A 20,183-nucleotide genomic window follows, 5' to 3' on the forward strand; every position below is an offset into this window, starting at 1 on the left:
TCAATCATCAAACTCCGGTTTTATCACAGTATCAGTATTTATATGTCGACCTATAGATACCTTGCACAACTATAGGTGGAGCTCATTGTACAGTAATGGTTTCTAGACTCCACTGGGTCTTCAGTGATGCTCACCTCACTGGGCCCTCTAGTGACTCACCTGGCTGGCTAGTCAAAATTTTCACGTTTCCCAGCCTTTCCATCTCACTCCAAACCCTCCTGTTGTCCCTAGTTAGATCCTTTCTCCTTCAGTGGTTTGTGCATGTTCTTCCCTTTGCCTTAACCTGTGTCCTTTCTTGGCACCAAGGCACCAACCATCCTCGCGAAGCCCTGATTGTCATCCCCCTACCCCCTAGCATTTTTAATTTTAATGTTTTCTACACGCGTACTGGCCAGGAACCTTACTGACTCCAATAGAGGTGTAGCCCTCTCCCCATAGCATGAGCCCCTCACAGGGCCGCACTCCGTCTGAGCGTCGTCCTCCGCTTGGCGCTCCCGCAGTTCCTCTCAGCGACCCAGAAGCCCTTTCCGGCGTCGAGAGCCTGACGCTTGGGCCCGAGCAGGGTCTGGGCGTGCCGAGGGGCCGGGGCGCCGGGACGTGGCATTCACCCGCGTCCCCGAGGTGCCGGTGCTCAGCCAGCCGCGGAGGGGAGGGGCAGTCCCCGGGGCTGAGCCAGGCCTGGGGCCGAGTGCGTCCAGGGCGGAGGGTGACGGGAAGCCGCCGGCGCCAGAGGAGTCACTTCGGGGCCGCTTGTTTCGGAGCGTGGCACAAACCCGGGTGCCAACCCCGAGCTCACCGGAGTGAGTCAGCGGGGCCCGCGGCGGCAGGAGAGGGGAAGGTGGGCTAGGAGGGCGCCGCGCACCCCGAGGTCCGCGCGGGAGGCGGGAGGGACCTTGAGGGAGGCTCGGGACACCCCTGGCGGCGGCCTCTTCTTCAGCCGACAGGTGAGCGCGGGCGGGCCTCGAGGCGGAGCCCGGCGGCTCAACCGGCCGTCCTCTGCGCCGCCGCCGCCGGCTCACAGGTAATCCCCCGCCGGGGCCTCCGCGCCGGGGCCGCCCGCCTGCCCGCGCCCCGGGCCCGGCGTGCACGTGAGGCCGAGCGCCTTTGTCCCCTCCGAGGGCGGCCGCCGCGCGCGTCCCTGCACCCCGCGCGCTCTGCCCGCGGGCCGACAGCGGCCGGGCGGGGCCGGGGCCCTGGGAGCCCGCCCTGGGGCGGCCAGCGGCCCTGGCTCCGGAGCGCCGCGTCCCCAGGCGGCGCTTCTGCGCGCGCCTGGCCTCGGAATCGGGCGCCGGGGCCCGCAGCGTCCCCAGCCCGGTTTCTCCCGGGCCCCGGGAGCCCCGAGATGGCGTTGGCGGAAGTGCAGCCCAGCGCCGAGGGAGAGGGCCTTTCTGTCTCCTCCTCCGCCCCGCGACTCTCGTTTCCCGGTTCCTAGCTGGTTAGAGAGCGCTGAGCCCGAGTCGGCTGCTGCTACAACATAGCTTTCTTTCTTCAACAGTTTCTTCACATATGATGTCTAATTTGCATTCAATAAAATGCCCTCATTTTAAGCGTGCCGATAAGGGATTTTGACAAAATATACACCGGCGTAACCACTACCCAAACGTAAACCTAGATCATTTCCATCACTCCAGAAAGTTCCCTCGTGCTCTTCTCCAGTCAATCCACAACTGCCCTCACCCCTTGATTTTCATCAGAGCTTAGTGTTGCCGGTTCTAGAATTTCCATAAAGTGGGCTAATTCAGTAAGTATTCTTTTGTTTTTGACTGCTTTCTAAATGGCCGTCATCGAGAAGGTGTCTCTTGTTGCCTCTGACTTTTTTTTTTCCCAGTTGCTCTAGTCCTGAGCTGTCCAGTGCGGTAGCTACTCACAGCATGTGACTCTTTAGAGTAGGAAATGTGGCAAGTGTGTGAACTGAGATGTGCTTTAAGTAGACACACCTAGTTTTGAAAGACAGTAGCAAAAAAAAAAAAGATGTAAATTACCTCACCAAAATATTCTTACATTGATTATGTGTTGAATGATAGTATTTTGGATACATTGGGTTAAATAAGATATTATTAAAATGACCTTAATCTGTTTCTTTTTATTTTTTTAATATGGCGACTGGAAAATTTAAAATTACACAAACGTTATGTTTTTATTGGATAGCGGAGAGCTCTACACACCCCTATTTTACAGTTGGTTCTGCTCACTGCCTGTGAGTCAATGTAAATAATGTAATTCACAAGAGTAAAAAAGTCCTGATTCTAGAAGGAGCGTGAAGAATCTGCTTTTTCTACTGTTTTAAATTTTGCTTCAGACTTACTTGTTTGCTTAAAAGAGATGGAAAGGACTAGGTGTCTCCTTTATATTAAGTTATATTTTCTATTTTTAAGTTACGTTTTCAAAAAGAACTTTGCAAAATATCTGATGTGCTTAAAAAGTTATCTTGTGCTTTTGAAAATGTGGAAAACTGATACTTTCCTGCAACCCAACCACCTAAATATATTAAAATGTAGCATTTTAGTGTGACTTGAGCAGCCTTAATTTTAAAAAGCAGTTGAGATAATATAATGTCTTATATAATAGATAATATAATGCTTATAAGTATATTTTACATGAAATATTCTTAGGCTTTCTGACAACTACATAATGTACCTTCTCATGAATACTCTTCCGTTTTTATGGCATTTTTCCATGTTGCTTTTTATAAATGAGAAGTCATTTTAATAGTGTGGCAGTGCAGGAATAAGTGCCGCTTATTTGCCCCTTCATCCCACAGGAAAGGTGAAAACCAGGAGGGCAGGAACCTTGATTTTATATTCACCCCCATACACACAGCATCTGGGAACACATCAAGCATGTAATTGTCCTTGAGGAGGAAAATTTTCTTCTGTCCTTCTAAGTTCTTCTGACTAACTTAAGAATTAAATTGACATGAGACAGATTCATAGGAGAAAATTTTTTAAAAGTTTAATAATTCTTGAGAGAGACTCAGGAAAACTGAGTCACTTGCCAAAAGGGTTGAAACCCTCACCTTTCTTAGTATCTTCAGCTCAAGATGAAAGAGGATGTTGGAGGTAGTGTTTTGGGACTTGAAGAGGGAAGAAGGCAATTAATTTGGAGACAGGCAAATATTTCCCTAAACAAATGTGTGCTGGGCCAGGCAGAGACAGTGGTACCCAGAGTAGATTCTGATCGCTAAGAGCTTCTGACACTACATCTAGCTCATAGTCTCGGAAAATATTGGGTTGATCAGAAAGTTCGTTTGGGTTTTTCCATCAAATGTTATAGAAAAACCTGAAGGAATTTTTTTTGCCAACCCATATCTCTGGTAATAGCTCTATTCTGGGAACAAGTTCTTTATCTAAATTCCTTAGGCGGCAAGGCGGGGGTGGGGGGGGACAGTAAAAAAGAAAGACTTACTGAGTCCTTGTTTCTTAAAAATAATCAAACGAAATTAATCCTCATGCCAAAGAGGCACATTTTGGGGTGGAAGATTTTCCTCCCCTACCTAACAGATTTTCAGTAAACATTTGTTAGCTGACTGAATCAGTGCGTAGGTGGCTCTGAAAAATAAGAGCCAACCTTCATTCAGCACTTAGGCGCTCTCTTTGGAAATGCCTACACAACTCTATAAGGCAGGCGCTGGTATTATTTCTGTGTACTGCCCAGATGGAGAAAATCAAAGTTTGCAAAAGTTGGAGAAGGTGCCCAGGGTCATAGCTATGAGTGACAGAGTCAGCACTTGAACTCGGGCTGTCTGACTCCAGAGGAGGGGCATTGATCAAAATAGAAAAAAATCAACAGTGGGATAAGTACTGGAAGACTGTGATGAAATTCCCATTCTACCAACTACCTGGGCTAGTAGGAGTGGTAAGAGGAAGATTTAGATACATTTTGGATCCATAGAAGGAGCATTCTGTGTTTGGACTGAGAAGCTTGTAGGCTAAATCTAGCTCAGGTTGAGTGGGTGGATGGCCAGGTGGCTAGTAAAGAGGAACGATGACATTGAATGTGATCAACTGTAGTGTGTAGAGAAAGGCAGGCCCAGAGACTTATGGAAGCTATTTGGGATGGGACTTGTATATTTTGGATGACTTCAGTCTACTCACCCTGGTGGTGATCAAAAAGAACTCACAGCTCTGAGGTGAGCTAACTCTACATCTCTTAAGTTAAGCTAGTTTGTTTTGCAAGTAGAGGAAACTACAAACTCAGAATGGTCATTTCATTGGGGACGACAGACATAGGATAAGCAGGGAACTGAAATTATTCCTACCTGATTGCACTTACACTTAATTTCCAGGTATTTAAAAAAATTGTGAGTTGCAATAGAAAGTGGGATTTATAGCTATTAGTTTTTGTTAGTGACTGTCTTTTCTTATACTTGCAATTTCTAATTATTTTGAATTTTTAAATTTTAATTAATTTATTTTAAAATTTTATGACTGGCAATTTTATATTAATAGTTTCACTCTGTTGGCAGTTGGCCTGCCCAGGACTATAAGGCTCACCTTCATGCGCATGGTGAAATGCACAGGCGCACAGCCCCTGGCGATGCTCAAGAGAAAAGCAATAGTACTCAGAGTAGAGAAAACCAAGTAGCTCATGGACTCCCTGTCTGCCTTTAAAACAAAAGGGTTTGGATCAGACAGCAGCGGCAAAGTCAAATAAAATTTCTTTATGACATAATATTTTCTTTTTTCTCCTGCTTGAATATTTCTATATGATGAAATAGATGGGTAAGGAACAGATTCAGTGTTCCACATGCTTAGTTAAGGAGGATACATTTATTATTAATTGATAGTGACATTAGGAGCTAACTTTTGGTGCTGGAGAAGACTCCTGAAAGTCCCTTGGACAGCAAGGAGACCAAACCAGTCAATCTTAAGGGAAATCAGCCCTGAATACTCATTGGAAGGACTGATGCTGAAGCTGAAGCTCCAGTATTTTGGTCATCTGATGCGAACAGTTGACTCATTGGAAAAGTCCTTGATGAATGATTGAGGGCAGAAGGAGAAGAGGGTGTCAGAGGATGAGATGGCTGGATGGCCTCACTGATACAATGGACATGAACTTGGGTAAACTTAAGAAGATGGTGAGGGACAGGGAGGCCTGGCATGCTGCTGGGTGACTGAACAACAACAACAATATGTTAATATAGGAGTTGATTTGACCCCCTCTAAGCCAGATATCAGCAAACATTTTCCATGAAAGATAATAAATATTTCAGGTTTTATGGGCCAGAGGCCTCTGTTTTCCCAGCTCCTCAACTCTGCCATTGTAGCCAGAAAGGCACCCTAGACAGTATGTAGATGATGGGTGTGGCTGCGTGTTAATGAAACTTGATTTGTGGACACTGAAGTTAGAGTTTCATATAATTTTTTTGTTCCATTTAATTTTAATGTGTCATGCAATATTCTTTTGATCATTTCTCAATCATTTAAAATGTAAAAACAGTCTTAGTTTGGGGACTGTACAAAAATAGACAGTGGGCCAGGTGTGACCTGTGGGCCCTGGTTTCCTGACCTCTGACTTATACCTTAGCTCATTTAGTCCTCACAACCACCTGCAAGATTTTTTAAAATGTTGGCATATTTGAATATTGATTTTAAAAATAGACTATTTTTTAAAGCAATTTTAGGTTCACAGCAAAACTGACCAGAAAGTACTGAGTTCCCATATACCTCCTGTCCCGTACCCACAGTGTTCCCTGTTGTCAACATCCTGAACCAGAGAGGAACATTCGTTAATCAGTGAACCTACACATCATTACCATTCCAAGTCTACAGGTTTCATTAGAATTCACTCTTGGCGTTACACATTCTCTGAGTTTGGACAAATATATAATGGCCTGTATCCACCATTATAGTATCATACAGAATAGTTGCACTGCCCTAGCAAAACACTCTGTACTCCTCCTATTCACCCTTCCCCAATAACCCCTGAAAACCACTCATCTTTTTACTGTCTTCATAGTTTTGACTTTTCTAGAATGTCATATAGTTGGAATCGTACAGTATGTAGCCTTTTCAGAGTGACTTCTTTCAATTAGTAACATGCATTAAGTTTCCTTTGTGTCTTTTTGTGGATTGATAGCTCATTTCTTTTTAGTGCTGAATAATATTCCAAACGAATGGTACTTTTTATTTCATTTCATAGATGAAGAAACAGGTACAGGTTGTACAGATCTGACTACAGAGCCTGATCTCTTAAACATTTTACTATGCCTCTGAATCTTAGAGAATTTTGGCTTCTTATGATGAAGTTTGTCACATGAAAGTTGGGGTAAATGTAACATCAGGGTAATGAAGCCAGACATTTTGCTTGCAGAAAGTATCCACAGCTTCCTGAATATCGACATGAAAGAAAAACCTAGACGATTTTTGTTCCAAATACTTTGTTCCAAATGCTTAGATAGAAAAGCTGCTGTGGGCTTTTGAAATTTTGGTTCAACACACTCTCTGCTTTACTGGTTTAAGAACATGTTTCTCTTCCCTGACCATTAATTTTATTACCTTTCAGATTATACCTGGGTCCTGGCACCCAGCCACTCCTCTGCCAATGAAGTACATCTTGGTCACTGGTGGGGTCATCTCGGGCATCGGTAAAGGGATCATTGCCAGCAGTATTGGGACGATTCTAAAATCATGTGGACTCCGAGTGACTGCCATCAAAATTGACCCCTATATAAACATCGATGCAGGCACTTTTTCACCTTATGAGCACGGTATGAGGGAGAACACCCCCGCCACCCCATAAAGCACTGGGTCAAATTGCAGTTCTTTCTTGTATCTGGGTAATTTTAAGATAGCATTCCAGAAGTAGAGTTGCTGGATCATTATGGATCTGTGAAGGTTCTCGTGGTTATTGATACATTTTTAAGATTGCTGATGACATTCTAAATTAGTCCACACTTTTGGAAAGCAGTATGTGAGGATACCATTCTCACTGTACCTTTTGTAGTGTGGATTATTGTTATTTTTTTATCATAAGGATAATATATTTCTCAACATCTCATTGTTAAGAAAAAAAATCAGACAATATAGACTATATTGACAATATAGAATGACCTAAAGAAAATAAAAATCATCCATTTCCCACCACTTGGAATAATTATTATTAATGTTGAAAATTCTATGTATATACTCATTATTTTTATTTATTTATTGGCCACACTGCACAGCTTGCAGAATCTTAGTTCCCTGACCAGGGATTGAACCTGTACCCCTGCACTGGAAGTATGGAGTTCTAACCACTGCACTGTCAGGGAATTCTCTATACTAATTATTTTTAAAAAGGCACAAGGCCTTACATACTTTCCTTTTAAACTTTTCACATACAAGCAAGAAAGTGTATAAATCATATGTATACCACTTGATGAAATGAACATACTGTGTTGCTGCTGCTGCTGCTGCTAAGTCGCTTCAGTCGTGTCCGACTCTGTGCGACCCCATAGACGGAAGCCCACCAGGCTTCTCTGTCCATGGGATTCTCCAGGCAAGAACACTGGAGTGGGTCGCCATTTCCTTCTCCAATGCATGAAAGTGGAAAGTGAAAGTGAAGTCGCTCAGTCATGTCTGACTCTTAGCGACCCCATGGACTGCAGCCTACCAGGCTCCTCCATCCATGGGATTTTCCGGGCAACAGTACTGGAGTGGGGTGCCATTGCCTTCTCCAACATACTGTGTTAACAGCCCCCAAATCAAAAAACAGAAACCCCCTTTATGTTCTTTCCAGTTTCTCCCCATCTGAAATGACCAGGGTAACCATTATCCTGTCTTCTAACATCATAGATCAGTTGGCTTATTTTTGAACATTAAATGATCTGAATCTTACAGTCAGACTAGTTTTTAAATTGAAGTATACTTGACTTACAATATTTCAGATGTACATCAAAGTGATTCAGTTACACATTATGGTGGTGGCTTGGTGGTTTAGTCACTAAATCATGTCTGAATGTTTTGACCCCATGGACTGTAGTGCACCAGGCTCCTCTATCCATGGGATTTCCCAGGCAAGAATACTGGAGTGGGTTGCCATTCCCTTTGTGTGTATATATATATATACACACACTTTTTCAGAATCTTTTCCAGTATAGGTTATTACAAGATATTGAATATAGTTTCCTGTGCTATACAGTAGATCTTTGTTGCTTATTTTATATACAGTAGTGTGTACCTGTTAATCCTGAAGACATTTTAATAAATTCTATACTTCTAAAGGTTGCACAGAATCTGCACAATAATAGGAAATCCTTTCCAATTTATTGATATTATAAGCAACACTGTGACAAGAAACTTAAACAGTTTTTTTAACATAAATGTCTAGATACAAAATTTCTGATTTGGTGGGTAGATATGTTTTTCAGGTTTTTTAGTTTGCTTTATACCTTTGCTGAATACTATTCTTTTTAAACTTTACTAACCTGAGAGTAAATGAAAAACCAAAAAAGAGTATCTCATTATGTTAATTTAGATTTCTTTGATTTTCATTTTGTTGGTGAAATGGCTTATTCGAGTCTATGGTAAATCATATATTTATTGACTTCCTTCTGTGAGTAAACTTCCACGCCCCACTGACTTTGACCTTTGGCCGCATAGGGTAATGAACTCTTCCTGGTTTGTTTGGAACTTTCCTGTTTTTGAAATTGAAAGTCTTGAATCCTGGGAATACTTTTACTCCTGGGCAAACCAGAGAGGTCGGTCACCTTATTTGGCCATGTGATTTGTTTTGCTCTGTAGGGTTTTAGTGAATATGACATATGTTTTGTTGAAGCATAGGCGATGGCATAATTTCACTCAGTCCATCTTGTGTTTCTGCCCTCTGCTGTTCAAGCTGCCTGCCCCATAGAGAGATTTCTCCTTCAACCCGAGTCCTGGAATAAGAAGACATGGGGTAGACTCACAACTGACCCACATCCCCTATGTCACATGAGGGAGAAATCAATAGATGTTTTATAAGTTGCTGAGATGTTAAGGTTGTTTGGTAGGCAGCAAAATTGACTAACGCCATGTGTTATGACAATTTTCCTTTGGATCTCTAAAAACGATTTTCAAAAATACTTTGTGCAGAGTATATTAACATATACTTACCACATGAATATATTTCTACCCTGTTTTCAGTTTGTCTTAATATTACCTCTGTTTGCTGCTGATAAATTTCATTTTACTGTTTATGTAACTAAATATATCCACTGTTTCCTTTATGGTTTCTGCCTTTGATGTCACCTGTTAGCTTCACTGACCCAGAAATATTTAAATATCTGTATTTTCTTCTGGCATTTTTAGAGTTTCATTTGCTTTTACTTTATTTTTTTTCTTCCAGTTTTATTGACATACAGCACTTATACCTATATACGCTTAAGGTATATAGCATAATTATTTGATTTATATATATCATGAAATGATTATCACAATAAGTTTAGTGAATATCCATGATCTCATACAGATGCAAGCTTAAAGAAATAGTGAAAAATTGTTTCCCTTGTGATGAAAACTCTTAGGATTTATGCTCTAAAAACTCTCATATAGAACGTAGAGTGGTGTTAATTATATTTATCATGTTTTACATTTATATCTCTAATACTTATTTATATTATAACTGGAAGTTTGTACCTTTTGATTGCCTTCACCAATTCCACAAAGTCCTACCCCTGCTTCTGGGAACTACAAATCTGATCTCTTTTTCTATGAGTTTGCTTTTGAAGTATAATTGACTTATAACACTATGTTCCTGGTGCACAACATAGTGATTTGATGTTTTTATACATTTCAAGGGCTTTCTAGGTGGCACTAGTGGTAAAGAACCTGCCTGCCAATGCAGGAGACATAAGAGACGCGGGTTCGATCCCTAGGTTAGGAAGATCCCCTGTAGAAGGAAATGGCAACCCATTCCAGTACTCTTGCCTGGAGAATCCCATGGACAGAAGAGCCTGGCAGGCTATAGTCCATGGGGTCACACAGAGTTGGACACAACTGAAGCACCTTAGCACGCAACACTCATAGATTTCAAAATGATCACCACCATTTGCTTTTACTTTAATATTGTTAATACATCTGGAATTTTATTTGATGAAAGATGAAGATGAGGTTAGTAACTGTTCCTAATCACAGTTATCAAAGATTTCATCCTTTCTCCATTGTTTTGAAATACCACCTTTTAATATACACTAAATTTCTCTCTTATTATTCTGTTCTGTTCAGATCTCTTTGTTTATCCCTGCCCACCATATTATCTGGAGTAGGAAATGGCAACCCACTCCAGTATTCTTGCCTGGGAAATTCCATGGACAGAGGAGCGTGGTGGGCTACTGTCCATGAAGTCGCAAAGAGTTGGACACAACTGAGCATGCACACACACACATACACACATACACCATTTTAATAGCTATAGCTTTTTATTATCAAGTAGGTCAGAACCTTCCCCATTATGCCTTTTCTCCTTTTTTTTTTAACCTCAAAATGTTAGTTGTCTTTAAGACTAACTTCAGAGACCTTTTATCAAACTTGCCCTTTAAATTTATGAATTAATTTGGGGAAGAATTAAACACTGAAATTATTGACTGGCCGATTCAGGAACTTTATAAGTGGCTTTCATTCTGTTCATACCTGCTTTTATGTCTCTGAAGTAAAATTTTGAACTTCTTATTGGTCCTATACATTTCTTGAAATTTATTTCTGTGTATTTTACCTACTTTGATTTGTAATGATATCTTTTTTTTGGTCTTATATTAAATTCCTTTATGTAATAGGGACCTTTTGGGTGTATTTTGGTTTTGTGTAGAATTTGTTTGTGCTATCTTATTTCATATTTGTATATATTGAAATATATAAATATTTCAACCTTATATAAATATTTCAATACATATATATTTCAATCTTCCTGTACTCATTGTTATTTTATAAGGGTTTTTATTTTTATTTACTTTTTTGTGTGTTTTATTTTGGTAATCACACATGTTTTTCTTCCAAATTAAGTTTCACTGTCATGTTAAAAAAAACCCATTGGAATTTTTATTATAATTCCATTAAATTAAAAAAAAAAGCTTTTTGAAGACATGATCTACAGCTTTTTCTTCTGTGTGCATGCTAAGTTGCTTCAATCATGTCTGACTTTTTGTGACCCTATGAACTGTAACCCTCCAGGCTCCTCTGTCCATGGGATTCTCCAGGCAGGAATACCCGAGTAGGTTGCCATTTCCTCCTCCAGGGGATGTTCCCGACTCAGGGATCGAATCTGCGTCTTTTATGTCTCCTGCATTGGCAGTCGGGTTCTTTACCACTAGTGCCACTTGGGAAGCCCTTCTTTTTCTCCTAGGAACATAATAGATACTACTTTTAAAATTTAAGAATCTAAAATTTCAAGACCTTTGCTGTATACCTGGATTATTACCAAACTGGACTTGGCCTGAATTAACTAAGAGATTTCAGAGATCTTCCCCTATTTGTCAGAAGTTAAAATGATGAAAGTACAAAGACTTTCCCATAGATCGGTGATTCCTGATAAATATTGGAAAGTAGAATTTGAACTAGAAATGGAATTTGGGAAATACAAAATATTGGAGTTTCATTATTTTGTTGTTTTGTCTTTAAAATTAGAGATCTTTCCGATCCCACTGGTACCTTATGAGAAATACATAAATGAGAGTATAAAAGGCTTCAGATTAGGTTCAGAAGCTAGCCCACCTTCCTTTTTTTTTTTTTTTTTAATGCTGTGAACATCTAGCAATAGAAGTAAATGATAGAATTTTATTAATCAGGGAGAGGTTCATTTCTGACAAGGTGGCATTAGGACATTGTCCTCCAAATTGATGCCCTTAGTAACACTGGAGACCCAGATGCATAACCAGTAGTCACCACAGGTGCCCATAGTGTGATTAAGTCTTCATCTATATCCTTCTCGATGGTGCTGTTGTGCAGGTGGTGGCTTATTGCTCACTTTCTTTTTGGCCTCAGTTTCACCAAGTCACCCCGTGGGCTAATGGAGGCTCTGCTTTTCATCCACTGTCTGTTTAATAGTGTCTTTACCCAAGATGGGAGTCAATAAGAAAATTCTCTTATGCCAATTTCAGAGTCTAGGATACCGATGCTTCGAAGTCAGTTGCTATTTGTTTTTAAAACTGCTGTTTGAAAGTCCCTTTCTCATATGGTATATGATGAGTTTGGAAAAGCTAAATCTTGAAGACAGAATTTCAGTAAGCATTTAAAAACTACCATTATAGAATACTAGAATTTTTCTAATGCATTATCATGGGTAGATTAGAATTACTCAATTTTCCAATTAAAATAAGGAAATAGTGATAGACTACGGCTTATAAATGTCTTTACCAGCTTTTTAACATATTGTGTTCATCTTTGGAAAATAATCTACTGGAAGCAAATTTTTAATTTTTACATTGCCTTTTTATCCCAGGTGAAGTGTTTGTCTTAAACGATGGTGGAGAAGTTGATTTAGACCTTGGAAATTATGAAAGGTTCTTGGATATTAATCTTTATAAAGACAACAACATCACTACTGGGAAGATATATCAACATGTGATCAATAAAGAGAGGCGTGGCGATTACCTGGGGAAAACAGTACAAGGTATTATATTCCACAAACACTAGAGGGCCCTGTTGGCTGAGCACTCTCTGCTTAAAATAGACCTAAAGATGAGGAGGTCCCTGTGCTTTACAAGCTTCAGTCCTTCTCAAATCCCTCTGTTCTTTTCTTTCCTTCTTTTTCCCCACCTCCAATTTTATTGAGATATAATTGACGTACACCACTGTATAAGTTTAGGGTGTATAGCGTAATGATTTGACATCATACAATGGTGACCACAATAACTTTAGTGAATATCCGTCATCTCATATAGATGCAAAATTAAAGAAATAGACAAAAATTGTTTCCCTTGTGATGAAAGCTCTTAGGATTTACTCTTTTAATTTATATAACTTAGAACCATGTTAATTATTAATATATATAATTAATATTGGAGAAGGAAATGGCAACCCACTCCAGTTCTTGCCTGGAGAATCCCAGGGATGGGGGAGCCTGGTGGGCTGCCGTTTCTGGGGTCGCACAGAGTCGGACACGACTGAAGCGATTTAGCATAATTAATATATTTATCATGCTGTACAATACATCCCTAGTACTTATTACTGGAATTTTGTACCTTTTATCTGCTTTCATTGGCTCAAGTGGTAAAGAATCTGCTTGCAGTTCAGGAGACATGGGAGATGCCGGTTCAATCCTTGGGTCAGGAAGATTCCCTGGAGAAGGAAATGGCAACCCACTCCAGTATTCTTGCCTGGAAAATCCCATGAACAGATGAGCCTAGTGGGCTACAGTCCATGGGGTCACAAAGAATCGAAATGACTGAGCACACACTCATAGATCCATTCCCCTGACCCATAACCACAAATCTGATATATTTTTTCCCGTTTGTTTTTTAAGTATAACTAACCTACAACTAACCTATGGGGCTTCCCTGATGACTCAGATGGTAAAGAATCCACCTGCAATGTGGGAGACCTGGGTTTGATGCCTGGGTTGGGACGATCCCCTGGAGGAGGGCATGGCAACCCACTCCAGTATTCTTGCCTGGGAAATCCCATGGACAGAGGAGCCTGGGAGGCTACAATCCATGGTGTCGCAAAGAGCTGGACATGACTGAGCAACTTCACAACCTACAACACTATGTTAGCTCCTGTTATACAGCATAGTGATTTGGTATTTCTATACATTTGAAAATGATCACTACGGTGTCTATTACCATGTCACCATGCAAACTTCAAGTTTATCCTCCATGTTCCTGATTGTATTTTCATCAGTCTTTTCTTTGTTACTAATGTCATTGTTTCCTTTAGCCCCCTTTTCTGCCTTCTTTATCTTTCTCTCTTTAGCTTTTATTTATGAAATCCATAGGGAATCTTCATCACATATCTGATTGGGTGTAGATCTGAGTCATTTTTTGTCCTTAATATGTTCTTTTTCTACTTTTTTCTTGAATCTTTGCATTGATGATGATTACTTCCTTTTGAAGAATAGCAGTAGGAAGGAACATGGGATTGAACAGGAGGGCAACATGATGACTTTTTTCACCAACCTTTTCCATTGGTCACATGTTTCTGTCAGGTTGGTTTACTTCTACAAAATATCAGATTGATTCTAGTGGAAACAGATAGTTCTTTTATTAAGCAGACACTCCCAAGACATGGGAGCAGACCAACGGCAAAGGGGTGGTAACAACTCCCACTTGGCTTCCCTTTTTATACTCCCTGTCTCCTCTTGATTCTGTCCTATGCAAAATAGGGCTTGTACCCACCACCAATCAGGAAAGGGAATGCAAATTGGCATACACACAAGGCTGATTGACAGTTGCAGGTTACATAATAACAGGCTGTATTGTACATGTCCTTCCCATAATTCAGTCTGTTATAATCAGATGTATGTATGTATAGAATATTTATGAACCCTTAAAGCTGGCTACGGTTACTTGAGGACACAGCTGTGCATCAAGGGCGCATATGCTGGAGTTGGAGAAGCCACTGTGGTTATTTCTATAGCATATTGTGAGCTCTCCTGGGTGTGTCTGGGTTGGTGTTTAGACATCAGCTTGCATCCTTTTCGGCTAGACCACCCCTCTTGCTCATGGCTAACTTCCTACCTAACAATTCTGATTATTCTCTTTTGTCCTCTGCAACCCTTACCCCTTGTATTCATAAGTTCCTATGTGGTAGGAAACAGGCTAGCAAAGTAATGCTCAAAATTCTTCAAGCCAGGCTTCAACAGTGTGTGAGCTATGAACTTCCAGATGTTCAAGCTGGATTTAGAAAAGGCAGAGGAACCAGAGAGCAAATTGCCAACATCCACTGAATCATCAAAAAAGCAAGAGTTCCAGAAAAACATCTACTTCTGCTTTATTGACTACGTCAAAGCCTTTGACTGTGTAGATCACAGCAAACTGTGGAAAATTCTTCAAGAGATGGGAATACCAGATCACCTTACCTGCCTCCTGAGAAATCTATATGCAGGTTAAGAAGCAACAGTTAGAACCAGGCATGGACCAATAGACTGGTTCCAAATTGGGAAAGGAGTATGTCAAGGCTGTATGTGGTCACCCTGCTTCTTATATGCAGAGTACATCATGTGAAATGCCGGGCTGGATGAAGCACAAGCTAGAATCAAGATTGCCAGGAGAAATAACAATAACCTCAGATATGCAGATGACACCACGCTTATAGCAGAAAGTGAAGAAGAACTAAAGAGCCTCGTGATGAAAGTGAAAGAGGAGAGTGAAAAAGCTAACTTAAAACTCAACAACATTCAGAAAACTAAGATTATGGCATTCAGTCCCATCACTTCATGGCAAATAGATGGGGAAACAGTGACAGACTTTATTTTGGGGGGCTCCAAAATCACTGCAGATGGTGATTGCAGCCATGAAATTAAAAGACGCTTGCTCCTTGGACGAAAAGCTATGACCAACCTAGACAGCATATTAGAAAGCAGAGACGTTACTTTGCCATCAAAGGTCCCTCTAGTCAAAGCTATGGTTTTTCCAGTAGTCATGTATGGATGTGAGAGTTGGACCATAAAGAAAGCTGAGCACCAAAGAATTGATGCTTTTGAACTGTGGTGTTGGAAAAGACTCTTGAAAGTTCCTTGGACTGCAAAGAGATCCAACCAGTCAATCTTTAAGGAAATCAGTCCTGAGTATTCATTGGAAGGACTGATGTTGAAGCTGAAACTCCAATACTTTGGTCACCTGATGCGAAGAACTGACTCATTGGAAAAGACCCTGATCCTGGGGAAGATTGAAGACAGGAAGAGAAGGGGGTGACAGAGGATGAGATGGTTGGATGGCATCACTGAGTGGATGGACATGAGTTTGAGCAAGTTCCAGGAGTTGGTGATGGACAGGGAAGCCTGGCCTGCTGCAGTCCTCGGGGTCGCAGAGTCGGAAATGACTGAGCGACTGGACTGAACTGAACTGAACTGCATGGTAGGGTTAAGATGCTAGTTTCCCACCCCGTTTAAATCACCTTCAGGTTGCAAAGCAGGTGAGAAGTAGATAAAGAAATTGGACAGATGGAGCTCAAAAGATCAGCTATGTTACTGCCGACACTGGATGGTGTGGCTTAGATCTCTATTGATGCAGCTGTGCTTTCTAATAGTTTTTCTCTATTGGGAAAACCCGAGGGAGGGAGAGTTTGCTGCCTCATACCAGTCACCTCCCCAAATTAGGGAAAGGGCAAGGTCCCAAACCTGGACCTGCAGTCTGAGTGCCTGTGCTGCCCACATGGAGGGAGAGCTGACTTACCCAGTCCTCACAGAAAGGTGTTGGGCTGGGCATGCTGCAATGGGTCGTTCCAAACGCACCAATCAGAGACGACTTCCTCCCGCCTGGAGTGAGGGGGAAGGGTGCCTGGGAGCCCCAAGGGCTGGTGGGGCAGGTGACTGACTTGACAGGCACTTCTCCACTTCAGTTTCCCAGAGGCCACCATTTCTCCTTCTTACGTTGTATTAGGTTACTTAATTAGAAACAAAAACACTTTTTTTTTGCTTCTTTGGCTGAGACCAGCTGCTGCAGGCTTGCTCAGCACTTAGCCCGGAGCTTCGTGCTTGTGGAGATGCCACCTTTTAGCCTCTTCAGCTGACAGTAGCCGCTGCAGGCCTCTGGTCAGCCTGCAGGCCTCCTCTACATCCTCTCAGTGACTCCTCCCCACTGGCTGGTGGGCTGCCCAGGGTTTGCAGGGCTGGGCCACTCTGCGTCCTTCTTCCCCTAGGAATTTGGCGTTCAGCACCCTTAGCAGCCCTCCTTGCACAGTTTTTAGTTGGCATTTTAGATGTTTTCTAGTTGCTTCAAAGATGGCACTTCTGCTCTGTGTTTCTCTGGTGTTGGTGGATTTCAAAAGAGATGGCATAACATTAAATGACTAAATCTGTGTTGGGTCAGTAATATTAATTTCAGGGACATGGATAGTAACACTAGGACTGGAGCTTGTCTCATTTGCCAGGTAGCTTTCAGGTTATTTGGGAGGTCAACAGACACTAATACATTCATTTCTCATAACCGTGACACTGAAATACACTTTTGTGCTAATTATTACCTCTTTCTGCAGTTGTCCCTCACATTACTGATGCTGTCCAGGAGTGGGTTATGAATCAAGCCATGGTGCCTGTGGATGGTCATAAGGAAGAGCCCCAAATATGCGTTATTGAGGCAAGCATGGAACTTTATTTCTTTATAAGTTTGTATCCTTATGAGTTAAAAAAACACTTTTTTTTAATATGGAACTACTGAGATTTTTATTTTATTTGTTAATTTTTTTGTCCGCACCCTGTGGACATGTGGGATCTTAGTTCCCCAACCATGGGTCAGACCTGCGCCCTCTGCCATGGAAGCAGGAAGTCTTAACCCTTAATGGTTGGACTGCCAGGGAAGTCCCTTCCTTATGGGTTTTTAAGCAGCTGATCTTCCTTCATTCAAGGAATGTGAATAGATGGTATCATGTATGCTGGACACCCAGCTAGGAGGTAGGATTACAGCATGGAGCAATATAGATGGTCTTTGCTCTTTTGGTCACAAGTCAGTGGGCAAGATTGGCTTAAACTGGATGAGTATTCCTGGGGTGGGCATGCACCAGTCTGTAAGTGGGGACCAAACAGTTGCAGAATGCATTCTACTCAGTGCTATTTGCAAAATGCTTTGAAAGTAAAGACGGAGTTAGGGAAGTCCAACTGTAGAGGTAATTTGGAGGTGAGAAGTGAGTATTAGCTGTTTAAAGAAAGAGCATAGTATTTTTACTTGCCACTTGTTCACTGCTTCCCTTCCTCTCAGTGTTCAGAATGAGAATAACATCCATGTACTCCTTATCTAAATGTCAGTTGATCTAACTGCCAGGCAGGAGAGGAGAATAATGAACAATTTTTGTATCTTAGAGGCAGACTGCCCAAGTTCAAATTTCTATCATGGCCCCCAAACAGTGTTTGGCTTAGTGGTTAAGAGTCTGGAGCCAGACTGCTTGGGTTCATAGCCCAGCTGGATCGCTTATCAGCATGGCACTGACACACACAAAAAACTGTGTCGTGAGGTGGAAGTGAGAAGGAGTGCTGGAGGCAGAGAGGGAGAGCACACTCTCATTTAACCCTGTGAGGGTCTATAGATACTGTTAGTAGCTGGCTGAAAAAGGAAGCAAAAGTATCTCAGGTTAGTAACCAGTAGAATTACCAGTTAGATTGGGATCTGGGGATAGGGGTACCAGAGAGCTGTATCCTCATCTGTCACAGCAGGAAGTACACCTACATCCTTTAGCTGTGGTAAGTCTCTTCAGTCATGTCCGACTATTTGCAACCCTATGGACCGTAGCCCACCACGCTCCTGTGTCCATGGGATTTCCCAGGCAAGAATACTGGAGTGGGTAGCCGTGCCCTCCTGCGGGGGTATCTTCCCAACCCAGGGATCGAACCTGCATCTTTTATGTCTTCTGCATTGGCAGACGGGTTCTTTACCACCAGCCCCACCTGGGAAGTCCAAGAGGGTGTCTGAAATGGCTAAGTCAAGAAAGCTGAGCTGGATGAACTTTGGTTTAGAGATATGGAGGTCACCAGAAGAAATCCCAACAGAGAAGTTAAAGTACTTGTTTTGGGGAATCAAACTTGGGAGAGGGAAGAGTGGGGCAGGGAACTCTTGCTTTTTATTGTAAGTTCTGCTGTACGATTTGTTTCTTTAACCATGTGCATGCATTGTTTTAATTTTTGAAAAAGCACAAATTAATGCCAACTGGAAGGTGCCATTTAACAATATCAGTATCTTAAAGATCAGTCCAAGATTGATTTTATTCAAGCCCAGCAGAGGGATGGACAAGCCCTCACTCCTTTGGTTTACACTGATTGTTTATTGCAGAGTACCACCTTGTCCAGTATGGTAGCCACTCACCACATGGGGCTGTTGAACACGTGAAAGCAGACCATTCAAACTGAGGTGTGCTGTGACTTTAAAATATAACCGGACTTCAAAGACTTAGTATTAAAAAAAAAAGAATGTAAAGCACCTAATAATTTTTAAAAAATTGGCGATATGTTGAAATGATAATATTTTGGATATACTCTGCTATATAAAATGTAGTGTTAAAATTAATTTCTCCAGTTTAATTTTGCTTTTCTAAATATGGCAACTAAAAACTTTAAAATTATGTACATAACTCACATTATATTTCTGTTGGACTGTGCTGGTCTAGTGCTTTCACTGATTTTTGCTGGTGTTCAAGCAACAGGAAAGAGAAAGGATCTTCCCAGAATTGGCCCCTGGGCTCAAAAGTAACGACCAAGTCTGAACATTTTTTATAACTTCTATTGATTTCTTTTCTCACTTTTAGGTTTTGATAGGTGAAGGAATAGCTTTTTCTTAATCCCAGGAAAAGTTCCAAATGGTCATGTATATGAATGTTTTTGCATTTTATTCCTTGATTCTGCTCTTATAAAATATATATATATATGTTTTAAATAATAATAACAAAAAAGAGAAAAGGAAATGTATTTTTTAAAATGTAATTGAGCTGCTGCTGAACTTCACCAAAAAATATAAGCCCTATTTGGCCATGGGAGAAGTCTTCTTAACACTTCTTTTTCATCTTCTTAGCTTTTCTAGCTATTGTTTTTTTAGAATCCTCTTTGAACAAAGCTTTTATACTGTGCCAAGTTGTCCTCAGCAAAACCCCTTCTCTAATCAACCTTGTTGTTTATATTTGCTTATTGGACACAAATCAGGTATCCTTTTGGGTTCATTTTAAGTTGTGCTCAACAATTGTGCTTGTGCACAATGTAAGATTTTTAAAAAGGACCACGAAAGCTGATTTTTAGTTTTAAACATGTAGAAGCTGTTGAAATGTCTCCAAAGACTTTTTTTGGCAGATGAGCCCTCTGCTCCTTAGACCAGTGGAGCTGACAGACTTTATTCCTATCACTGCAGGTCATCCAAGCATGAGCCTGGAATAGTTTACACCTGACTTAAAGGAATAAAAGATTTCTTCTTTCCCCCCAAAAAGGCCTTCTTTACTTTTTCTTTTTTTTAATTATAAAAGTTGTCTTAGGGGGATTCCCTGGTGGTCCAGTGGTTAAGACTCTGAGTTCCCAATGGAGGGAGCATGGGTTTGATCCCTGGTTGAGGAACTAAGATCCCACATGCTGTGTGTCCAATAAATAAAATAAAACAATTT

The 20,183-nt window shown here is 41.3% G+C and overlaps 1 protein-coding gene across 5 annotated transcripts in view; it reads left to right on the top strand.

The window, feature by feature from the left end:
- The window catches only part of CTPS2 (CTP synthase 2), a 113,323-nt gene that overhangs the window by 4,092 nt on the left and 89,048 nt on the right, over positions 1–20,183 (top strand). Inside the window, exons 1-4 of one of the 5 annotated variants that reach the window (XM_005228455.4) lie at positions 425–838; positions 6,505–6,709; positions 12,394–12,564; positions 17,088–17,188. In XM_005228455.4, coding sequence (XP_005228512.2) covers positions 440–838; positions 6,505–6,709; positions 12,394–12,564; positions 17,088–17,188 — 876 coding nt within the window. In that variant the 5' untranslated portion in view covers positions 425–439. Of the gene's footprint in view, positions 1–424; positions 839–918; positions 1,022–6,504; positions 6,710–12,393; positions 12,565–17,087; positions 17,189–20,183 lie in introns of those variants that run through there. The other 4 variants (NM_001076966.1, XM_005228456.4, XM_024988274.2 and 1 more) reach the window with 4 other exon arrangements.

The sequence above is a fragment of the Bos taurus genome, chromosome X, assembly GCF_002263795.3.
Source record: "Bos taurus isolate L1 Dominette 01449 registration number 42190680 breed Hereford chromosome X, ARS-UCD2.0, whole genome shotgun sequence".
NCBI classification, from domain to species: Eukaryota; Metazoa; Chordata; class Mammalia; order Artiodactyla; family Bovidae; genus Bos; species Bos taurus.